The following is a 23,357-nucleotide window of genomic DNA, read 5'->3' on the forward strand; positions in this document are numbered from 1 at the left end:
GTGTTTTTGTGTGTAAAGTCTCTCACACTGTCTGTCACGCTCTAGTAGATAATGACCTTTCACCCTCTAAGCGTGTGTGACACCATGCGTGTCCACTCAACTTTTTGGACTGGAATGACATTATTTAGAAATTTCAGATTTGGTTATCAACTTCGAAGTAAATTGATCAGCAACTCCGTAAGAATTAAAGAATATATTAAACACGAAGAGTTTTATTTTCGAAAAGTAAAGCGTCTTTCAGAAAATTATTCTAGCTAGGCCAGCAGTACTGCTGGCATGCATGCATGGATGGATTGGAGGTATTATAAACTCCAGGCATGTGGATGGTTCAACTAGCTACAGGTAGTTAGATGACTACAGGGACCAGGAAGACCTCACTGGCCTTTCTTGACTTATATAGTATGGGTCCTGTCTTTTAAAGTATAATCTTATATCATAATTTCTGAAACTACTGTCTGTAGGCTCTATATTAAAATAATAATTGAATATTTAATTTATTTGTTTTAATTTTAAAAAGGAGAAAGCACTGTGTACTACAAAACCGACAACAATGAACTTACAAGAGTGTGTCGGACGTCTGAACAAGCTTGCGTCACCCTCTCTGGCTGGAAGCTGGGACAACGTAGGGCTACTCGTGGAGCCAACACCACCTCACACAGTTACTAAATTGTTCTTAACAAATGACTTGACTGAAGATGTTTTGGAAGAAGCAATTGTTAAGAAGTCGTCCATGATACTGTCATACCATCCACCGATTTTTAATGCTTTGAAACGTCTTACTATGGCCACTTTTAAAGAACGCATCATTGTAAAAGCAATTGAAAATCGTATTGCAATATACTCGCCTCACACGGCTTATGATACTGTGAATGATGGGCTAACAGATTGGCTTGCCCTTGCTCCAGGTACGAAACAGAATTTTAAAACAGTTTAGGGAAGGAGTTGACAGATTATTATATTGATAATAATTCTTATTAGAAGCCAAAGTTCTGTCTACACAATCAAACTTTATGTGATGTGCCCATATATGGACTTGGTGTCATACCACTACCATATTTGGGCACATCACTACCATATTTGTGCACATCACACTTTTGTTGTCAAACTAGTTTGATAGTGTAGACAGAACTTTAGGGAGTTGGGTTAACAATTGTGAGCTACAACCCTAGCACTAGATCAGGATTGAACGCTGGATCTTGAGGTTGAAAGGCAAACATGTTATACAGTACCACAAAGCAATTGTCTTTTCACAGGGCACAGTGTTTTAAGTCTGACAGGAGTATAAATAGGCACTACCTTGTAATTACTTAAACATAATGCAAACATTGATGTACATTATTTACTGTAAATAGGAAATGGTGTTATTGATGTTGTGAACGCAAATGCCACTACTAGAGATTACTGTACCTCTGAAGATCATCGAATTGAAGTTACAGAACTCAAGAAATCTGAAGCCTTAAAGTTAAAAGATCATCTAGCCCGCAAATGTAACATTCAGTAAGTATGGAAAAAAGAATACCAATTATCTTAGTCTTGGGTGCAGCATTTTTATAAATAAAATAAATTTATTAAATTAAAAAACATAATAATATTTTTAAATATTCCACAGAACAGTACAGATTTACAATCAAGTTACCGAATTACTGTCTCTCAGCTTTGCCTGTGATTCACCAAATCTTGCAAATGTTGTTGACGAGATTCGCACGATTAATGCTTCTAAAAAAACTCATATTACGCAACTTGAGAAGGTATGTATTATTCCTCCCCTGTTCTATACAGTAGAACAGTCCATTTCTGCCTACTTACCTGGATAAACCTACATTGGCCTTAGCCCATATGAAAGTAGTGCAACAAATGATAATATTTGACTATAAAATAAATGGTACGTTCCAACAATTTTGCCTTGATTTTCAGCAAGTATCTACTTTTGTGCTATTTACAGGCTGTGATTCCAGGAGCAGGGATGGGAAGAATAAATACATTAAATGCCGAAACGGCTCTCAAAGACATTATAAAGAATACGAAAAAACATCTGGGAGTTGGGTACCTAGGAGTTGCTTATGGAAGAGGCAAGAATTCAGGTATCGCAAAGGTTGAGTGATGATGATGACACTAAAAGTAGATGTGGGTTATAGGCCTACATAATACAATCAATACGTTTCTAACATGTGCACAGAACGACTTTTCAACTTGACAGCCGCATAGTCTAACTAATGTTGTATCATGAAAATAAAAAGATATGTAAACATCTTATTGTTGTAACTTGGTTTTGTTTGTATATGTAAGTGTACAGTACAATGTTTTTAATAATCAGTTTAAATTCCATTTTCCAGAGTCAATGGTGAAGACAGTAGCAGTTTGTGCTGGGTCAGGATCCAGTGTTTTGACTGGTGTTCCTGTCGACCTTTACATCACCGGTGAGATGTCTCATCATGAACTACTAGAGATAAATTCACAGGGAATAAGCGTCATTCTTAGTAACCATAGCAACAGTGAAAGGGCGTATTTAAAGATTTTGAAACAAAAACTGGAAAAGATTATGGAAGGGAAAGTAGATGTGCTGATATCTGAAGTGGATGCGGATCCACTGGTTACTGTCTAAGATTACTACTTTGTATTGGAATTGGGAACAAGGGTGATGTCAGATAGGAGGAATATTTCATTTATGTTTAAATACTATATGTCACATGTATGTTGATTGATTTTCTTACAACTTAAAAACCAGTATAATTGGAATGTTTTGAACAAGAACAAGTTTAACTAGAATTGTAAAGTCTTTAATAAACTTTCACTCAAACTGTCTGAAAAAATATCAATATTGATGATGTAATATACAATAATTCTACAGCATAATTTTGTATCTAACACTATACATGAAATGATTTAATCTACAAAGCCATGATAATTTATAAAATAAATAATATACAAGACTAGTGAGTTTCATCTTTTTTTTACAGTTGGTTTTGTTTTGCTTTTCTTAATGTATCTATTAGTTTTAAGACATGCTTCCGCAGAGACTTATCTTGGTCGTCTATATCTAATGCTTTTAAATAACATTTCAAGGCTCTACTGCTTTTTCCCGCTTTTTCTTGATTTCTTAAAGATAAAAATGAAAACAAATATTAGTAAATATGACACTACCAGGGTGCAATAGATGGAGGATGGTTATTACTACCTCACCTTTCTTTTATAAACATTACAACTGTAGATGAGCAGTTAATAGTCTTTAAGCCCTGTTTACACTATCAAACTTTATGTGACAAAAAAATGTGCCCATATATGGACACGATGATGTCTTATCACTACCATATTTGGGCACATCACACTTTTTTGTCACATAAAGTTTGATAGTGTAGACAGAGCTTAAAGCTTCTTTTTAAGGCGTATGTTGTGGGACTGTTTAGGCCAGGACCACAAATTATAAAGCCATGACTTGAACCCAGGACTACAGTTTAACCACCAAGCTACAGTACCATTCCAGTAAATAGTATGACTGATTTTTTAAATTGTTTACCTGCCCTCTTTGACCAATTGTAAGTACATAGGGTCAAATTCCTCATCTTCACTTTCTTCATCTCCACTTTCTTCATCTCCACTTTCTTCTTCACTTTCTTCATCTCTACTTTCTTCTTCGCTTGAGACGGATTCCTCCTCATTTTCTGATTCATCATTTTTGGACTTATCATTTTTTGACTCATCATTTTCAATTTCCTCACTACTTGATAATTCTACATTTTCAAAAAATGAAAAAAAAAATACATTAAAAAGTCAAATCTACAATTACTTATAATAGTCAATTATGTAATTAATCAATATAAATATGGCTTGTTTTAAATATTTCTTAAATCAAATTGTGCTTATATTTCTTGTGTTATACAGGTCAAATTATTTATTTTGCTTTTATTTTTAAGCTGTCTACACTATCAAAAATGATGATGACATGATGATGTCATATCACTACCATATTTGGGTATATCACTACCACATTTTGGCACATCACACTTTTTTTGTCTGTCAAACTAGTTTGATAGTGTAGACAGAGCTTTAAATAAAAAGTAAATTAAAAATTGAAATACCTTCTTCATCTTCCTCCTCATCATCAATAAAATCATCCATGCTGTTTTCTTCTTCATCTTCTGAAATAGATTCATCGGCCGTTTGCTCTGCTTCAATTTCAGTTTCATCCATTTCTTTCTCTTCTTTCTCTAAATCTATAGTTTCATCTTCAGTGTTTTCTTCTTCATCTTTTGAAATAGATTCATCGGCCGTTTGCTCTTCTTCAATTTCAGTTTCATCCATTTCTTTCTCTTCTTTCTCTAAATCTATGGTTTCATCTTCAGTGTTTTCATCAAGTACATCATTATCTATTCTTTCAGTTTCTTCGAAATCTGTGTCACTTTTTTCAGTTTCTTCTAAATCTGTGTCACTTTTTTCAGTTTCTTCTAAATCTGTGTCACTTCTTTCTTCTACTTCTTCCTCTCCTTTGTCACTTAAGTCTTCCATTTCTGATAAATCACTCTCTTCTTTCTTGGTAGCAACATCCTTTTCCATTTCCATTAAACTTTCATCACAAGTTTCGATTGTCGTTTCCAATTGATCAGACATTTCTCCATGATTATTTGGTGAATAAACTTGTTCTGGTGACTTCTGTTCTGGTGAGGACGTGCTTTCCTTTAACTCTTTTGGAAGAGTATGTGTCTCCGTTTCAGAAACTTTTATGTCCTGGTATGAATCCTCCATATCATCAAAACTCTCATTAACTTTCATATCATCTTGGAATGCAGAATTGTTATCAACTGTTGTGCTGGCATTACCTTCCTCATCGCTGTCATCGACAAGATACTTAAGAGGAGCAGCTGGACTGTTATGAGAAGACGACGCGGATATCATTAATGCTGGAGATTGTTGCAGATTCTGAATAGAAGCTTTGCTTTTAAAATTCTCTATATCCTTGAAGGAAGAATTGTCTTCAAGATCCTCCATGTAAGAGTTTTCAATGGAAGTTTTAATTTCATTTTTTTCCACATAAGAGTTTTGGAAAGAAGCATTGCCGTCAGTACTCTCCATATGGGGGTCCTGGAAGGAATCATCACTTTCAATAATCTCATCAGAGTTCTGTATAGAAGCATTGGCTTCTTCTTTGTCATCTGTCAGATCGATGTATTCCATCTCTGGTGATGCCTGTACCTTCAATCCGTCCTTCTTGTAAGACGACTGAGATTTAGGCGACTCGGTTTGATGGTTTGAACTTTCAGTAGAAATATATGAGTCGTCAGTAAGGTCAATGACTTCATCGACATCAATCATTTCTTGTGTGGTGTTCTGACCTTTGTGATCCTGCAATACAAACCAAGAATCAGTTGTTTGTGCAAGAATGAAAGTTAAAAAATCAGATTAACAATAAACTCTAGAGGTACGATTGGTCAATCATTATCATATGATTCATTAAGTACTGTTTTATTATTAATTATTACTAATTTTTTAAAAATGTTTTCAATCTGAACGATTATAGACAACATCATTATACAAGTCAAGTATGCTTTCCAGGTGGAATGGCATCGTGAGATGAGTTGTAGTAATTAGTACAGTCTTGTTTATTTTTAATTAATTTATATGTAATTTTACTTTCTATGGACCAGAGATTCCGAAATAAAAGATTGAATGATTGAATGAATGAATTACTTTTTATCTTTTAATATATATAAACACATCCGGCACGGAACAATTATTCTAAACAACTGCCCGATCTATATATATATACAGTCATAAATACAGTATAATAAATGGAATAATATCTTCTATATTCACAATACCGTTAGAGTAAGGCTTTCCATTGTCCTGTTCAAATCTTCTTCTGAAATCTCCTTTGCATCAAAGTTGACATTGATCATGTCAATATTGTTACCATCTGCAAAATAGAAAAAATTATTTTTAAATACCAAATTATACACTAGAACCACTTGTTTCGGACAGCTCTATTCAGGCGACACCCCTACTAAGGGAACAATATAAAATGAAATATATGGCCTTTCCCCAATGTTGGGTCCCTTAATAGGGGTTCCACTGGGATCATCATTAATGCTCTTATTATCAGCATCTTATTGTCAAAATCGTTCACAATCTGCTGTGTAAGGTATTTACTTACATGGAAGGTCTTTGGGTACAGTAGTGGGTGGTGCTCTAGTCTTAGGAGGAGGTGGCTCAGGAACATCTTTCCCTTGCATTCTGGACAATTGATTCATTAGAGAGAATCGGTCACGGTATTGACCAGTAGAGAGTTGATTTCCTTGAGCGTCCTCGTTGTTTTGACCAGAATAATGTTCTTTGATTTGTTGCGTCAGTTGACACTCACTGGCCACTAAGGTTTGAGCTCTTTGGACCTACAAAAATCCAAATAGAAAATATTGACATTCATATTATCATATAATATAGTAGAATTCTATTAAGGGGACATTTTCAGGACCAAACAAAGTGTGGCACATAGGTTCTACTGTATATGCTTTTGAGCTCATTTGGTATAATTCATATATCTCTTTATTGTCAAAAAATCACTCCTTACCAAATCATACTATTTCTTTATTTCCTAAACAACAACCTGATATTCACAATTACAATACAAGATTTGCTAAAACAAATATTTTATCTGAAAAGCATACATTTCATTTAAGAAGAAAATCGATTTTTTTATAATGGTCCAAAACTATGGAATTTATTAAGTATTTCATTAAAATCTCTTCCTAATCTACCTTTGTTCAAATCTAACCTAAAAAAGTCTTTGGTCGCAGCATATGGCAGCTAAATCTCCTGTTCTTGTTCTTGTTTCCTTTCTTCTTCGCTTAATTGAATTGAATACCTTATCATATTGTTCATCTTGTAATTGTACTATTGTCTTAGCAATTTAAGCTTCTGTATTTTTATTGTAAGCCGGACTGCTATAGTATACCTTCATTATTATTATTTTTTATTTTTTTTATTTTTTTTATTTTTTTATTTTTAACCCTTTTTAACTGGTGGTCACGACTTAAAGTTGTCCGCAACTCATTTTGACCTCCATCCGCACATTTTTGATGTTTTTTTTGTTTATTGTAATTTTCTTATTTGCAATTTGTAATTGTTATCTTTTATTTTAAAATGTGTGGAGAAACTAATAAAACAAACAAAAGGTAAAATAAAAATAATTACATTAAATTATTTGACAAAAAGATCATATGTTTTACTCACCGTTTCATGTATATATGTGTTTTGATTTTCATGTGCTTCAGCAGATTCTTGAGCCGCCTCTTGTGAAAACATCAAGTCATGGTCACTTAAGCCAAAAATACCTAAAAAACACAAGTTTTAGTTGATGATTTGGCTAAATGCTAAACTTAGTGTTGGCAAATATCGATTCAAATGTATATTTTATTCTCACATGTATTTGATGCTATCTTGTCAATTAATACAATGAGTAGAAAAAATATAAAAACAAATAGATATTAAATTAATACCATTTTGTAGCTATTGTTTAATAACTTTTTTAGTTGATCCATTTTCACTCGGAGATAAATAAATAAATAAATACTGAGCACTATAATAAATCATTTATTCCTACTGCAGTTGGATCCTACAATGGTACTCTAAGAAGATGCTGTGCAATATGAACCTTATGTATTTTTTAATAACATTTTTAGGCTTCTCTATGAATTTTATTGGTGTGCTATTTTGTTTCTCACTAGTTTATTTTAACATATTTTAGATTTTTGTAACGATTGTTGTGCTTCTTGTATTTTTGTGTTCTTTTTAAACATATTTTATGAATATGTATACCACCACAACCAAATGAATTTCCCAGGCTAAATAACATGTGTAAAGTTCCTACCAAGTGAATACAAATAAGCAATGTGGTCATCCAAGTCAGGGTCAGTAACTCGATGTCCAGTGTGGAGTTCCTCCAGTTGTTGTTGCGTAGTGGACACCTTAGGATCATCCAGTACAAAGAGCTCATGCAGCTCCTGTCTTGTAAAGTATCTGTATGGGTTCTTTGTGTCACCAGTTGTTTGCCGTGTTATCGAATCTTTGAAAACTTGTCGTCGATATATCTTTTCCTCGACACTTCCGCAGGTTATAAGACGATAAATTACAACGGAGCGAGTCTGACCAATACGATAGACTCGATCTACGGCTTGGTTATCAGTCGCCGGGTTCCAGTGCGGATCAACTATAACAATGCATTATGGGTGAAAAAACAGAATGTAAACAAGTGACTGAACTAGGTCAAGGGCCATACTCGTCAACGCATCCAACAGCGAGTAACTCACCATTTACAGGATGGATAAACTATTTGATAATTTATCATGCTTTTAAACTAAGTCACATTTGAGGCTTAGGGAGTGGAGTTGAAAGAGTTGTGAGTTACAACCCTGGCACTAGGTAAGGATTGAAGCCTGGCACTAGGTAAGGATTGAACTCAAACCCTTGGAATTGGAAGGCAAGCATGTTAAAAACCAAGCTACAGCTGCACTACTCTATAACCAGTAACCACATGTTGTTTTTGTTACTTACAAACAACCACTCTGTCAGCGGCTGTTAGTGTCAAGCCCACACCTCCAACTTGTGTCGTAAGAAGGAACACAGAGTATACATCGTTTTCTTGAAAAGATTTGATGAGCTTTTCACGTTCTTCTAGTTTCCTTATTGTACCATCAAGACGTAGAAATTTAATATCCTATAGTTAATAAAAATATGCTATGAGGCTATCTGCACTGTGCATGTAATATAATGACTAATGACTAATGCCTGTGCGTCAAATTTTTTTCCTATTTGCTGCATCTATTGTTATTTTTCTGCGAACTTTGCACACCATGCCGATAGAAAACAAGGTACTGTCAATAATTCCAATAGAGAATAATAAACAATTACATGCACTGTTGACAATGCCGATAGTCACTTTCTAAATATAGAAAACTGTATTTTTCAATATCATAAATATTATTACATCAGAGGGCAAAAACAGTGGGTAAAAATACAAGAAATAAAGGTTCATTGTTTAAAGGCCTTACCCTACTCCACAACAACTTTTGTATAATATCCAACATTTTGCGCGACTGACTAAACACCAGAGTTCTGTGACCTTCACTGCGGAGTTTCTCCAAGAGGCCCATAAGGAATTGGAGTTTACCAGACTCTTCTAGAAGCACATTGTCAGGGATATGATTGGCAAGGTTGGCAGCGCATTCTTTCTGGCGGGACTCATCTACTTCCAAGAATCTGGTTGTAAAAGAAAAAAGACATTTTTGAAGACTTTTAAGAGCAAAACAAGCTATTTTTGTCAACTAAATCAATTTTGCTAAGCCTTAAATATCATTTTTTCCGAAAAGAGCTCTCTCGAAAAGAAGCCCATCTTGAAAAGAAACCAGATCTTTAAAAGAAGGCCCCCTCCTTAGTTTGCAAACGTAATCTTGAAAAGAAGGCCATTTTTTAGGACTCTTAGGTGGGCTTCTTTTAAAGGTTTTACAATGACTACATGATTTGTTTGATGTTTTTTATGTCAAATGTGTCCCAGTTGCCAATATCAAGTCAATTTTCTGAACAACATAAACAATTCTACTGTCAACATACTCTTCCAGACCCAGCTGTTGGCAAGCCATAGTGGACAATAGTCGAGGGTGATCACAAATCTTCTTCAAAATTGTCAATTCAACCAATGGAGATCTTGTGGTCATCAATAACTGAAAAGAAGAACAACGCGAATTAAAATTCGTTTTTCTTCAACAAATCATCAATAATTAGAGTTCAGTTCACATACAGCTACAAAACTATTGCCATTAAAAAAAGTTAAGAAGCAGTGGCTGTATTCACCAATCACACTTAGGCTTGGTTCTCACTAGAACGTAACGCAAGGACGTAAACGCAACGCAAGCGTTTTAACCAATGACAATCGAAGTTATAGACAGTTAGCAATCACAAGCGAATAAGCCATCGCTTGTGATTGGTCAATTCACTTGCGTTGCGTTACGTCCTAGTGGGAACCACGCTTTAAGTGAGATATTTCCCTTAAATATTAAGTATTTCACTTAACTCAATAAATATTTAAGTATTTCCCATAAATTGTATTCACTTAGATAGGAGATTTGTTTTATTATAAGGGTACTTCAAGGGTTTAGTAATGCTTTCAAGCTAAAGGATTGATCCAACATGACTTACCTCTTTGACACGATCTAGACTAACAAATTCTTGATAAATTTGGATTTGTGTCTGTGACAAATGCATCCACACTATCAGATCATTTTTGCGAGTTAGTGTTGGCATCTCTGCACCTCTGGGAAGAGAAAATTTAACATGGTTTTTCAATTTAACATTAAAAATGTTTTTATAGCATGGTTGATACTTAACTATGTTATGTATTCAAATTGAATGAATTAAATAGTCACTACCTGTCTGGTTTATCTGTGTAATCATTTTTAAGTGCTTGCTTTTTAACATCTGCTTTGGTTCTACGAAGAAAGTGGGGTGCTATCAGTCTTCGTAAACTTTCCGCCATTTCATTACCGAGAAGCTTCTCGCTTGCAGTACCACACTTTTCTCTTGCCTAATATTAAAATATATATTATTAAAATATAAATTATGTATAAATGTAGTTAAGTTTAGTTTGACTTGTATTAACTAAAGCTCCGTCTACACTTTCAAACTAGTGTGATGTGCCCAAATATGGGAGTGATATGCCCAAAAATGGTAGTAATATGACATCATCATGTCCATATATGGGCACATCACATTTTTTTGTCACATAAAGTTTGATAGTGTAGACAGAGCTTTAGAAATATATCCTACACAAAATATCATACACTTACCCTTGTGATTGGGTTTTCATACATTGAACAAAATGTCTGTCTAGTGCCAAGCAATGTTCCTTGACAGACAAAATCAAAGAGTGACCATAGCTCCTATGAAAATAATAAATCATTATGAAATAATCGTACAATTAAATAGAGAATTAATATAGATAAAATTTGGATTTTTTTAAAATATTAAAAATTTTCTAAGATACTACAGTATTTTATGTGTCATATTTTTTATTTGGTATTAAAATCAATTTTCTGAGTGGCTAAGTCTCTCTTCCATCAGTTCTGGTGGGAAGAGAGGGACTCAAGGAAGCAAATGATCTTTTGGAAAGAGTAGGGGTTATCCAAGATTTTTGATTGACTTTCAGCTCCTGCTGTTAACCAGTTTATTACGGAACATCCAAACATTACGTGACACTAAAGCCTGGTTTCCATAAAATCGGTTCCACGTTTCCATTGAAATCGCTACACGCGCAGATGTCGCCGACGCGCATCGGGGAGGTCTACCCGATTCATCGCAGACAAATCGGCAAAGTTCAACCAGGTTCAACTTTGCCGAGGCGATGAATCGTATACACGTGTACCAAAGAATATTTTGCGCTCGCGTACTAGATCCCCGATAAATTCTAGCGTTTCCATAGAATCGCTACGCTCTGTCGGCGACAGCAGTCGGCGACACGGTGTAGCGATTTTATGGAAACCAGGCTTTAGGCCTACCTTTAAATTGTTCTGTACTGGTGTACCCGAGAGGATGAAGCGATGCTGGGCAGCGATAGCATGAACTGCCTTTGTGGTCTTTGTAGGATTCTTAATCTTGTGTCCCTCGTCCAGTATCACATAGTCCTGAAACATAACATTGAAACCATTTAAGGATATTCTTCATTGTTTTATTTCATGCGCATCCAACTGCGAGCAACTCGCCAATTACAGGATGGATAAACTATTTTATAATTTATCGTGCTTATAAACTAAGTCTTATTTGAGGCTTACTGTAGGAAGTGGAGTTGAAAAAGCTGTGAGTTACAACCCTAGCACTAGGTCAGGATTGAACCCTGGGATTGGAAGGCAAGCATGTTTAACCACCAAGCTACAGCTCCACTACGATTTTCACTATTTTCAATACAGAATTCTGATTCTTAGATTTTAAAGGAAATATCTCATGTTAGTGAATACTGGCACCGATTTGATAATATTGTATAGTAATTGTACTTATTATATGTACTGTATATGTATTAAATGCACCAAATCAATAATTTGTCTTTTAGTAGACGAATGTAAACATGTTAAATAAATCAATTCATACACTAAATGACCAGAGCTATTCAAATTTAACTTCGTAATCAATTTTATGAATGATGGAACATTAAATAAATCAATTCATACACTAAATGTCCAGAGCTTTTCAAATTTAACTTTGTAATCAATATTATGAATGATGAACATTCAATATTTCTCTATTCAGAACAAACCCATTAGTTGATTTGAAATCACTAATATTGATGACATCTTGTGTGCTTACTGTAGTATGAACAAGGTTCAACATTCATTTTGGAAGTACATTTATAAAGTACACATGCCCCACATTATAATTGGCCTATGTAGATGTATTGCAAAATATACTCAAATATTTAATGTGTTAATAGCATAAAACTATATATAATGTATTTTACCCAGGTAAATGAATAGCCATCTTTTGTTTTCAGTTTATCACAGTTTGTCACCACCAGTCCATAGCTAATGAGTAGGACACCACCACGTCTCTGAACCTTTTCAAGCGCCCTCTGTCGTTGATGTTTGCTATCCGTATAAAATGATTCAACTCTAATTCCAGGTGCCCTGTATGATAATTAAAGTGTTTAATATTCCTTGATACAAAAATACAGGAAGGGTTGTCTTTTATTTCACAAATCATGCAGTTCAATGCAAAAGAATTAGGAGACAAGCAGAAGAAATTTCACTGGTACTACTGCAGATATATGGCCGACTTGTCAATTAGTCTTACATTCATCTGAATGATGACTAAGCCAGGACTGTTTAAAGCACATTTGGCTGGTCCCAACATTGACCAAGGGCTTCTCTCGTCCAGTGCCAACCTTAACCAGAGGAGAGGCATAAGCCAATATGTCTGAGGCAGATAATAGATGGACGGGCTGCCATAGGAATCAGCTGATTTCAAATGCCTAATGTGACCCCAGCTCCATATACAGCACCCGGTATTCCCAGATAGGGTAACTAAATAATAATAAACCTTAAAGATGTATTGTCCCCTGAAAAAATAATTCTTAAAAACATTTTTGTTGAATATTCCATTTTAATGTAACATAATAGTTATCCACTTTGACCAAAAATTGGATCGAAAAAAAATGTATTTACCTAAAAAAACTGTAATTTAAAGCAAAAAAATGGTCAAATTGGCTGCCAGCCAATGGTTTTTGGTGAAATTTAACCATTTATTTTATATAATAATAATAATAATAATAAAAACTTTATTTAATCACGGTAACACTTGTTCACCTCAATGGTGTTTTTCGACAAGGCCGTAAGACATTATACACTATTTAGCAATTAAACAATTAACAACAAGAGTTTAACTTGACAATGACAATGACACTTAATACTAAAGATATTAATTAAATTATTAATAAGGATTTAACCAAAAACTGAAAATCTTAATTTACACATCTACATCAATATTAAATTACAGTATTAAAACAAATTAGAATTTTAAAATTTGTAAAATCCAAATCGTACAAAAGAGTGAACACCAATATTAACATTAAGAAAGTAATTACTTACAAATAAATGCTCTTTAAATTTTGTCATTTTATAAGTGAAAACATTATTTGTTTTCATTTTTTTTGCTACGGAAGTCTGATTTAATTAATCTTCATTTTTCATGTTTTTGGGGGACAATACATCTTTAAACAATCGAGTCTGATCTTTCTTATACAAAGTTACGGTCGAAAGTTAGGGAACAGTGAGATAACAGCTCCTGCAGTAACATTTTGTTTACTCAACCAGTTTATGCAATTGAATAGCAAGGTGTTTTGTTGGGTGATCATACACAGTGACGGCCTTTTAAACTTTTACATTAAAACAAACTAAATTCAATATCATTACAGTAAAAAAATATAACTACTGCAGTAGAATAATTTTGACATGGTCTCTTGTGATGGTTTCTAGTGAATTATAATCGCAGTAAGTTTTTATATAATTTTAATTTAATTATTTTTAATAATACTTGTTTAACCAATCCTTTATTTTGGACTTACCATTTTTCAAACTCTCTCTCCCAGTTAATAATCAATGCAACTGGCAGAATAATCATGACGGACTTTACCTCATCGGCGTCAAAGAGTCCACTTAAAAATGAAACCACTTGAATGGTCTTACCAAGTCTGTAGCAAAAGATAAAGCTCTGTTTACACTATCAAACTAGTTTGACAAAAATGGTAGTGATATGACATCATCGTATTAAGACAGAACTTTAGACTTAAAAATTCGATTCAATGTGATTTTCTGTGTGAAAGACCAGTAAGTTTGGTTGATCAAACAGCAAGAGTTAAAAAAATTAATTTTTTTGTTTTATTCATTTTATCGTTGGATCATCAAAAGGAAAATCCTATTTAAAAATTACCCCATATCATCCCCTAAAATTCCTCCCTTGTTTTTTCTGTGAAGACGCCAAAACCATAGAACACCTTCCTTCTGATGTGGATACAACTTCAAATACAGATCTCTATGAAGATAAAAACCCTTCCCAACATGCATCATTGCATCGTCTTCTTCCTCCTCCTCGTCAGAACTTTGGCCGTACTCTTTAATAAATGCCTAGTAAAAAAATGAATAAATTTGATTAAACAAAACAATTAAGAAACAGTACTCAATTGACAATAATCGACATGTATTGAGTTTCATATTATTCGTAGCAAACTGTGTATCGTACAACAATTATTATTTTATTATAGATATCATAATTAGGCTTGATATTACATTCTTTGTTATGTCGTCTATTAATGTAATTTTTATTTTTCACAATTTAATGACTTTATTTACACTGCTAAGCAACAACATGATTTGAAGAAATAGACATTAACAATATCAGATTATTATGCTGTACATTCAGTAACAAAATGCATTGTAATGTCACGTACATAATAAAAAAAAGTCGCAATAAAAAAAGGTTTACTGTATATTGATTCAGTTTTACAATTTCACATTTATAATGAAAAATAAATTGTAAAAATAACAATAAAGTCATTTTAATATGAATCTCCAACTGTTTGAAGGTTATTTTAGTTCAATTTATATTTATAACGCAAGAAATTATCTGCAAAAAAATTCTATAAAAGATATTAAAAATAACCTGAACAAAAAATACAAATAATTAAATATAATATTGAATTACTAAGGATTATTTTGGTTTTCTTCTCTGTAACAATAACCTACTTATTAGGTTATATGCATGATATGCATATAACCTCTTGATTCTGTCAGGATCTTTATTGGTTATCCGCAACTTAGTTGCGGATAACCTATGTGATTGTAAATATCTTTTTTTTTCATCTTCTTTGTTATTCTTCTTTCTTTCCCGGATTTTTGTCTACAGCATATCCCCTATTGCTTGTGAACATAACTTTGTATAACTTGGTAAAAAGATTGACATTGAAGTGTAGATGTGCAGCCAAGCTTTTTGATGATGTCAGATCCGCGTTGCGTAAGTTACGCGCGATTTTATGAATTTCTATAACTGATCATAACTTTAGAACCAACAAATATTTTTTCATGAAACTTAATAAAATTATATTTCATATCATGGGTCAACTTTCAATGGATTAAAAATTGCATGTTTCACAAGAAGTTACGCGTGCACGCGCATTTAAAATTTCAAAATGCGCAAAATTAATTTCTAATCAACTTTCTACGCTGATCATAACATTTTGAGCATGTCAAAAATTCCCACGCGCGCGAAAAAATGTACGCGTAAGGTGCGCGCGGAGCATGAAAATCATGTGTTTTTCTTTTGAATTGTAATTTTCCAGCCTTTCCTAGTCATTTTAAAAAAGATTGACATCATTTCAAATTAAAATGACGTCATACGAACACGATGATTTATACCATTTGCTCGCGTTTTAGTTAAAAAAGTTACACAATATTGTCAAAATTATGCCTATTTTGAATCTATTATAGCTCCTCAGGATCATCCATGACCCCCAATTTTTTTAATTTAATATGTATGCAGATATGTTGAAGATATGAATTCATGCAGAATCTTTACCCCTCGGATGTTATGACGTCATCGTATGGCCACACGAATGTAAAATATAGGATTTTTGACTCTTTAGTTATTGCTCATCACATTAAATAGAGCGCATCTCGCTTATACGTATTCCATTTCCTCAGATATTTTAATACTGTCTAGGTCAATAAACTATCTTTCCCATTAGTTAAAAATATTGTAATTTTTATGACGTCATCGTGTCTAAAAATGTAAATAACGTGGGTCACCTTATTTCATCTTTACAGTAAATTTCAATCTGTTATAGCTCGTCAGAATAAAAAGTGATAATCATGAATAAAACGTTTTCTGGAAGCTATTGGATTGTAAATACGAATTCATGTGAACATTTTGCCAATCAGATGTTGTGACGTCATCATATGGCCAGTTGAATAAAAAAAGTTGTATTTTCATCTCTTGCGTAAAAGTTCATTGCGTTTAAACGAGAGCGCATCTCACTTTTACGTGCCCAAAATTCTTCAAATTTGTATTAATGTAATTATTTAGATAATTATCTTCTAAAATCGTTATCTAAATGTCAATTTGATGACTTCATCGTGTTAATAATTGGATTTAAAAGATGGGTCTCGTAATTTCGTCTATGCTACACTGTATATAACATATACAGTTTATTCTGTAAATACTGTAATATGCTGTATGCAACATAATAGGTACAATTTAGGAGTATTGTAAACATATTTATTTCATGTCATAGGATGGCATAATAATTGTCGAGGTTTATATAGTTAAGTATGTGCATGTTGCGTTTGCGCGGATAACCCGAACTCGTCAAAGTGACGAGTTCAAATCTAGTTTATTTATTTATTTATTTATTCTTTCCTTAGCACTATTTTGTCCGTGAATTATCTTGGCATCAGTTTCATCTAGCTAAGTCAATTTTTCAGAGTATATTCCTTATGGCCAGGAATCGATGTGGTCATGTTTTCACGGTGCGCAATCATAAATTACGCGGTCTACGCGCGATTTAATGAAATCACGTTTGTAATCATATCTTCACAAGCATGAATCACTTTTAAACAAAATGTGGTACTCATAAATTTCAGGTCATATTTCATCATACGGCAATATAATTACGTGCGTAGCGCATATAACGCATGCGTACGCGCGCTTAAAAGTTTTAAAATTGTCAAAATTTATTTTCGATGAAATTAGAGTACGTTTCAGGCAATTTTAAGCGTTTAAAAAATTGCCACGAGTGCGCAGAATTTAAAGTTAAACGTTAATGCGCACTCTTTTTGCCCGATTTCTGTTTTACAACCTTTCTTTAATAATATCATCATATTTGATTCACTTTTCAACTCGAATTTGCGTTATACAAGCACGTCAAAAGTGACAGGCTACGCACGTATAAGTTAACAAAATAGTGAAAATATGCTAAATTTTTAAATTAATATATATCGTCAGAGTGCTGGGGAACACCTATTTTTTATTTCATTTTCTTGAAGTGTATGTATCATATGTTTGACTTTTTATCAAATTAAGAGAACAAAAGTTGATTAAGTCATCATTAATTGCATATTGAATTAAAAAAAATTAATTTCGACAATCAAACAAATTTTGACATTTTCTTAGGCCGAAATAACAAACTTAACATTAACTTTCTTTCTTAAGAATTTCATATAATAAAGTTAAAAGTATATAGTTTGACAGTGCATCATTTTTTTTTAATTTTTAAAGATGTCATCATAGTAATAAAATATAATTCATTGCGGTATGTAATAATCTATCTGCACCAAACTGGCTACTGAATAGTAAATACACGGAGGAATCATTCTCCATGTTTTAGTAAGTTGCGTATGGCTCGGTGGTCTGTGCTCGTGTCTATAGCATTCAAGGTACCGAGATCGAGCCTCACCTTGGGTAATGAAACGAAATAAGATTTTTTTTTTATTATTTGTATTGTTTGTTCAATTTTATTTCTTAGTGTATAGATTATACACATGATTTATAATGAAATCTAGATAAAAAGAAACTTATGTCTTTATTATTATGTAACAAATGTGGTTTATGACATTATACGCAGAGGGATCTTTGATCGGATTGCGATACCGGCTATTGTATTTGCGTTAGCAAGATCCTAGCATATATTATAAATAATTAAAGATTCTGAGAAAATCAATCAATCAATATATCTTTTACAAATCAATTATCTTTATTTTAATCAATGCATATAACCTATAATTCGTCATAGTGACGAATTAAATCTAGTTTCTATTTGTTTTTGTTTGAACAGGCCTTATTGAAAACAAGTTACTGCAAGAGTGTTGTGTATAAATAAAGTTATTTAATATTATTTATATCAATCCAGAAAGTGTTATCTTTTCCTGTGACTACTAAACTCATCTTGCTTTGATATTATTGCATCATATATGAATATATATGAAAAGCATGAAAGGAAGATAAAAAAAAATTATTTCCCTAATAATTTGGCACACATTAAAAAACTATGATACTGATACCAATAAATGTGTAAACCATTAAAGATGTATTGTCCCCCTAAAAAATATTTTTTTTAAATTTTTTTTGTTGAATATGCCATTTTAATGTCACATAATAGTTATTGACTTCAACCAAAAGTTGGACCGAAAAAAAATTTATTTACCTGAAAAAACTGGAATTTAAAGCAAAAAATGGTCAAATTGGCTGCCAGCCAATGGATTTTTGGTTGAATTTAACCATTATCATGTTATTTTATAAGTGAAAACATTATTTTTTTCGGTTTTTTTTTTACGGAAGTGATTGACTTTATTAAAACTACAAAATAACCTATTCAAAGTCTGATTTAATTCATCTTTATTTTTTATGTTTTTGGGGGACAATACATCTTTAAGTGGTTTGAAAGCCATGTGGATATACTGTAAAGTGAGGTTGACATGGTGGTAAAACAAGTCTTCTCTGATAAAGACTATAAGCTGTAGGTCTCATATACACAGTTATAACACGTGTGCACTTTAAAGAACCCAGTTCATCATTTGAGACGAGTAGGGAGTTAACTCGGTGAACTGGTTCACAAAATAGCCCTTGTATGAGGGGGATCACCACCTATCTGATAGGACAACGATTCATTTACTGTAGGTAATCCTTGACCACATGTGCCTAAAGAAAAAAATAAGGGCGTTCGACTACTGATCGTGAGATCGAGGTTCGAATCCAACTCTCGCCGCGTTGCTTGTATCCTTAGGCAAGATACTTTACGTTTGCCTCTCTCCACCCAGGTGTATAAATGGGAACCCGGTTAGATCAAGACACAACTTTGCGCTGATTACTAGCTGCATTATGGGAGTATGTTTCCCTACGTGTTTGATTGGGAAATAATGACTGGAGTAATAATGTTCAGCGCTTAGAGGTTTCACAACATTAGGCGCTATATAAATCCAGGATATTATTATTATTATTATACATACAATTAAAAAAACAAATACAACAACCTAATACAACATTACTAACCTCTAACTTTCTAATTTTTGTAAGAATCTTGTCATTTCTATCTATTTTTACCGCTTGTTGGAGGGTATCCAGTGCCTGCCTTGGATGTCCCTCCGCGGCCTGCCTTTTTGCCTTTGACATCAGCTTCTTGTAAGTTATTTCAGAGTCATCATTCACTTGTTTCACATTTGTCAGATCTGTTTCAAAATAAGATAAATGCTGAGCACAGGTAGTGAAATGAACATGGGGTCCATTAAGCCCAGTGTGTCAGTCTTAACATAATCACCAGGAAAATACTGTATATTACGTAGCCTATGTAAATATGTGATAGTGATTGGTTGAAACTGCATCACATGACTACCGCTGCGAGGATCGTAAATCGTATATATCCTCGAGTACGATGATATTGACCGAGTAATTTTCTCGTAATTATCGTGTCCCTGTCATTAAACATATAAAGCCAGCAAATTCTCGAGTACGATGATATTGACTGTGTAATTTTCGTGTGGCAATACTCGCATTGGCTAAACAAAAGTCATCTACTGGGACTTGAACTCGCTATGAATTGTCACACCATCACAAGACAACGTTTTATCCGTTGCGCCACGAAACTTGCTTGAAGAAATTAATCAACTAAACTATTTAAACTATGCATACATAGTGCCCTCATTTGTTATTATTATACTAGATGTGATGAAAGACCGTTTGTGATTGGTTAATTGGCAGTAGCCTGGTACGCGCGGCGCGTTCAACATTCGGTGCTTCGGCTCCTCGAAGAAGATAAATTATTATTTATTTGGCCTACCTAATGTAGGCTTATTGATGGAAATTCTTCTGTTAATTTAAACGACTTATTATCATTATTATATATTATCTGTATATTATTCTTCGCAACACTCGCGTTTGGCGATAAATAAACAAAAGTTATCTATAGCCTAGCCTATTTTAGTAGGCTACAGTAGCCCTGCCGAACTTAACTAGGCAGGCTTATCACAAAGGAGGCCTAGCTACACCCGACCCAGCAGTAGATATTCAACTTGTTGTTGGATATGTAATATAACAGATATCGCCTTTTATATTGGTAAAATATAAGATTTGACAACCCCTTGGGAATGATATTATGTTCTCAAAAAATATATTTCCTCAAACAAAATATCATTCCCTCGGGGATGTCAAATCTTATATTTAACCTCTAAGCAGTCAATATCTGTATGGTAGTCAGCTAACTTTAATTGATGCCGAGAGTTCATAAAATGTCACCATTTTATTTCATATTTTGAATAAGTCATCCTAATCATCCAGGACCTAAAAATGGTGAAATAAAATTTAGACAGTGCTTTAGATCAATCCAGATTTAAACATACCATTTAGTGGTTCCATGTGCGTCAGCGACAACTTGCCTGTTTCCTCAATTAGATCCATCTATAAAATAAGAAAAAAAAATTACAAAACAGTTGATCTTTTAAGAACATTTTACAGACTTTTTTTTTCATACAACAACCCTCCGTACAGTCAGTTCAGGAATGTTATTTTTGTTTTTTACACTTGACTGGTCTGCAACAAGTTCCGTAGCATCTACTAGGCCTATTATAATATTAATTGAGTTAGGTAGAGAGGAGGCCTATCCTATATTTCAGTTAGTTCATCCATCCATGAGCCTAAAAACTTGCCGCTCTTGTTGTCTCTAACTAGCCTAGGCTAGCCCTGCCGCGCCTACTACTAGGCTAGTACTACTAGCCTACCTAGTAGGCCTATACTATCCTCCATCCTCCTTACTAGACCTAGGCCTAGAGTTAGGCTAGAGTAGTAATAATGCCTGGCCGTTTCTTCAAAATCAAGAGTACTACAGTTTATTAGAATAACTCATTTAGTATATAGTTATATCCCCTATTTCAAAATTTCTCTACCTTTTAAATTGTTTTAGTAAAGAAATCGAAAAACTTTTACCAAAAATATTTTATTTTCAACAACCGTTTCAAATTTCCCACCATGATAAATACCATACCGCCCTCTTTAGTGTTTAATTTTATCGAGCATGCAACCAAAGAATAATATCAAAGATAGCGTATCTTTGATATTATTCTTTTATTTGGCAAAATCACCAGCTCCAAACGGTATTAGTTTTTCAAATTCAATCTTGTCGTTTATATTAGTTATAGTTCATGTTTTCTATAATGTATTACATCACAGAAGAACGCTACTAATAACATTACTAAAGCATGGAGAGGAATTAACCTAAAGAAAAGCATGTCATTCGACATTGGATATAATCCATTATAAAGACACGATATTGATCTTTGCCTCCAGGATATTTCCAGTGCAATTAACTTTTTAACCTACCAATTGCTTATCACGCGAAATGGAAATTATAAATGTGACCATACAATTATTCCTATATTTACATTAACTCCGCCAAATTTAACGTACTGCGACGCATGTAATTTAAGTTATTTACATATTAAAGAATAACCAATAATTTGTTTTGAATGATTGTCATCGGATAGGTGAATACACATTAAAGATTAGTTGTCAAATGTGAAGTGGCGAGAATCATTACTTAACAATTACTGTACGACGAGGCTAATTGCGGGTTACGTCACAAGGGAAATTTAACGAATAGGGGCCTACTAGGCCTATATAGTTTAAAAAAGTATTCTTCAGGTAAGTTGTTCAACTTGTTTGATACCAGAATACGGGAAATGCAAGGTGGGCCTGTAAGGTAAACGTGTCTAATCATCTTAGGTTCAATACATTTACAATTGCCTAAAATACTATGTTTAAATTTAGATCACTTTGGTGCAGCTAGTAAGCTCTTCAATTCCACTGAAAACTCCTATACATTTCTTAAGCTCTGTCTTTCTACGCTATCAAACTTTATGTGACAACAAAAATGTGATGTGCCCATATATGGTAATGATGTCATATCACTACCATATTTGAGCAGTATCACTAGGCCTACCATGTTTGGGCACATCACACATATTTTGTCAAACTAGTTTGGTAGTGTAGACAGAGCAGAAAATGTGAGAAATACTTCTTAGGCCTAATTACGCTTAAATCACTCAAAACTGAGACCAAAATACATTTTAAAATAAGTTTTGCAATTACCATTATTTGAACAACAAAGGTATTTTGTAAACTTAAATCGCTGAAAACTAAAAAAAAAATATATTAACCAAAATGAGACCGAAAAATACATTTTGAAACTGTTTTGTTGTAATTCCCATTATTTGAGCAACAAAGGTATTCTAAACAAATTTATCTTTACGCGGCTGCGGTAGATAAACATTCTTATCACGACTCCTGTTGACGCAACGTAAGGACAACGCGCAACGTGACTGAGTGTTCGAATAATCCATCGCTTGTGATTGGTCAAATCACTTAAGCTTGGTTCCCACTATAGCGACGCAACGTAACGCAACCTACGCAACGTAAGAAAATACCCTTCCAAATGTGTTTGCCCCGGCCTGCATACATAAATTTGAAGACATAACCCACCCAATAAATAAAGCAATGTGGCATCGTCGGTTCCCATTTGTAATTACGCAATACAACAACGTATATAGGCCTACGTCGCTGCGTTGCGTTCTAGTGGGAACCAAGCTTTACGCTGCGTTACGTCCTTGCGTTGCGTCGCTAGTGGGAACCAAGCTTAAGCTGCATCGCGTTTGATTGGTCAATTTGCTTGCGTTGCGGCTTACTTCCTTGCGTTGCAAGACCTTATTTTACAACATCATAACAAGTTTTCTTGTAAATATTTTTTGGGGGTTTAGGGGGTGGGCCGTTTGTGGGTATAAATGGCTAGATATCGT

General features: G+C 33.7%; 2 protein-coding genes across 9 annotated transcripts; one reads left to right on the top strand and one right to left on the bottom strand.

Annotated features, from left to right (window-relative positions):
• The first annotated feature begins 56 nt into the window (after positions 1 to 56).
• On the top strand, positions 57 to 2,930 carry LOC144834543 (NIF3-like protein 1). 8 transcript variants are annotated; one of them, XM_078689389.1, is made up of 6 exons: positions 57 to 177; positions 518 to 905; positions 1,353 to 1,497; positions 1,610 to 1,748; positions 1,943 to 2,081; positions 2,334 to 2,930. In XM_078689389.1, exons 1-6 carry the CDS (start codon positions 85 to 87, stop codon positions 2,600 to 2,602), a joined length of 1,173 nt encoding a protein of 390 aa, XP_078545515.1. In that variant the 5' UTR covers positions 57 to 84; the 3' UTR covers positions 2,603 to 2,930. The 8 variants fall into 8 exon arrangements, with proteins under 8 accessions (XP_078545515.1, XP_078545517.1, XP_078545518.1 ...); XM_078689391.1 differs by having other exon boundaries at positions 103 to 342; XM_078689392.1 differs by having other exon boundaries at positions 103 to 342; positions 521 to 905.
• LOC144834536 (DNA excision repair protein ERCC-6-like) lies at positions 2,762 to 21,525 on the bottom strand. The gene is made up of 20 exons (XM_078689373.1): positions 21,493 to 21,525; positions 20,910 to 20,967; positions 19,567 to 19,742; positions 14,458 to 14,651; positions 14,093 to 14,218; positions 12,491 to 12,656; positions 11,538 to 11,663; positions 10,830 to 10,922; positions 10,413 to 10,567; positions 10,183 to 10,297; positions 9,598 to 9,707; positions 9,039 to 9,246; positions 8,542 to 8,704; positions 7,859 to 8,197; positions 7,222 to 7,322; positions 6,146 to 6,380; positions 5,814 to 5,908; positions 4,077 to 5,337; positions 3,515 to 3,728; positions 2,762 to 3,096 (listed from the first exon to the last, which is right to left on the bottom strand). Exons 2-20 carry the CDS (start codon positions 20,965 to 20,967, stop codon positions 2,952 to 2,954), a joined length of 4,080 nt encoding a protein of 1,359 aa, XP_078545499.1. The 5' UTR covers positions 21,493 to 21,525; the 3' UTR covers positions 2,762 to 2,951.
• Between the last annotated feature and the right edge of the window lie 1,832 nt (positions 21,526 to 23,357).

The sequence above is a fragment of the Antedon bifida genome, chromosome 2, assembly GCF_963402885.1.
Source record: "Antedon bifida chromosome 2, ecAntBifi1.1, whole genome shotgun sequence".
NCBI lineage: Eukaryota > Metazoa > Echinodermata > Crinoidea > Comatulida > Antedonidae > Antedon > Antedon bifida.

Coding starts and splice junctions, on each gene's coding strand:
- LOC144834543 (XM_078689387.1), top strand. CDS start 115: ATGACATTATTTAGAAATTTCAGATTTGGTTATCAACTTCGAAGTAAA. Junction 906..1,352: donor TTGGCTTGCCCTTGCTCCAG/GTACGAAACAGA, acceptor TACTGTAAATAG/GAAATGGTGTTATTGATGTT. Junction 1,749..1,942: donor ATATTACGCAACTTGAGAAG/GTATGTATTATT, acceptor TGCTATTTACAG/GCTGTGATTCCAGGAGCAGG.
- LOC144834536 (XM_078689373.1), bottom strand. CDS start 20,967: ATGGATCTAATTGAGGAAACAGGCAAGTTGTCGCTGACGCACATGGAA. Junction 19,743..20,909: donor GCACATGGAACCACTAAATG/GTATGTTTAAAT, acceptor ATTTTGAAACAG/ATCTGACAAATGTGAAACAA. Junction 9,708..10,182: donor GTCTAGATCGTGTCAAAGAG/GTAAGTCATGTT, acceptor TCTTCTTTTCAG/TTATTGATGACCACAAGATC.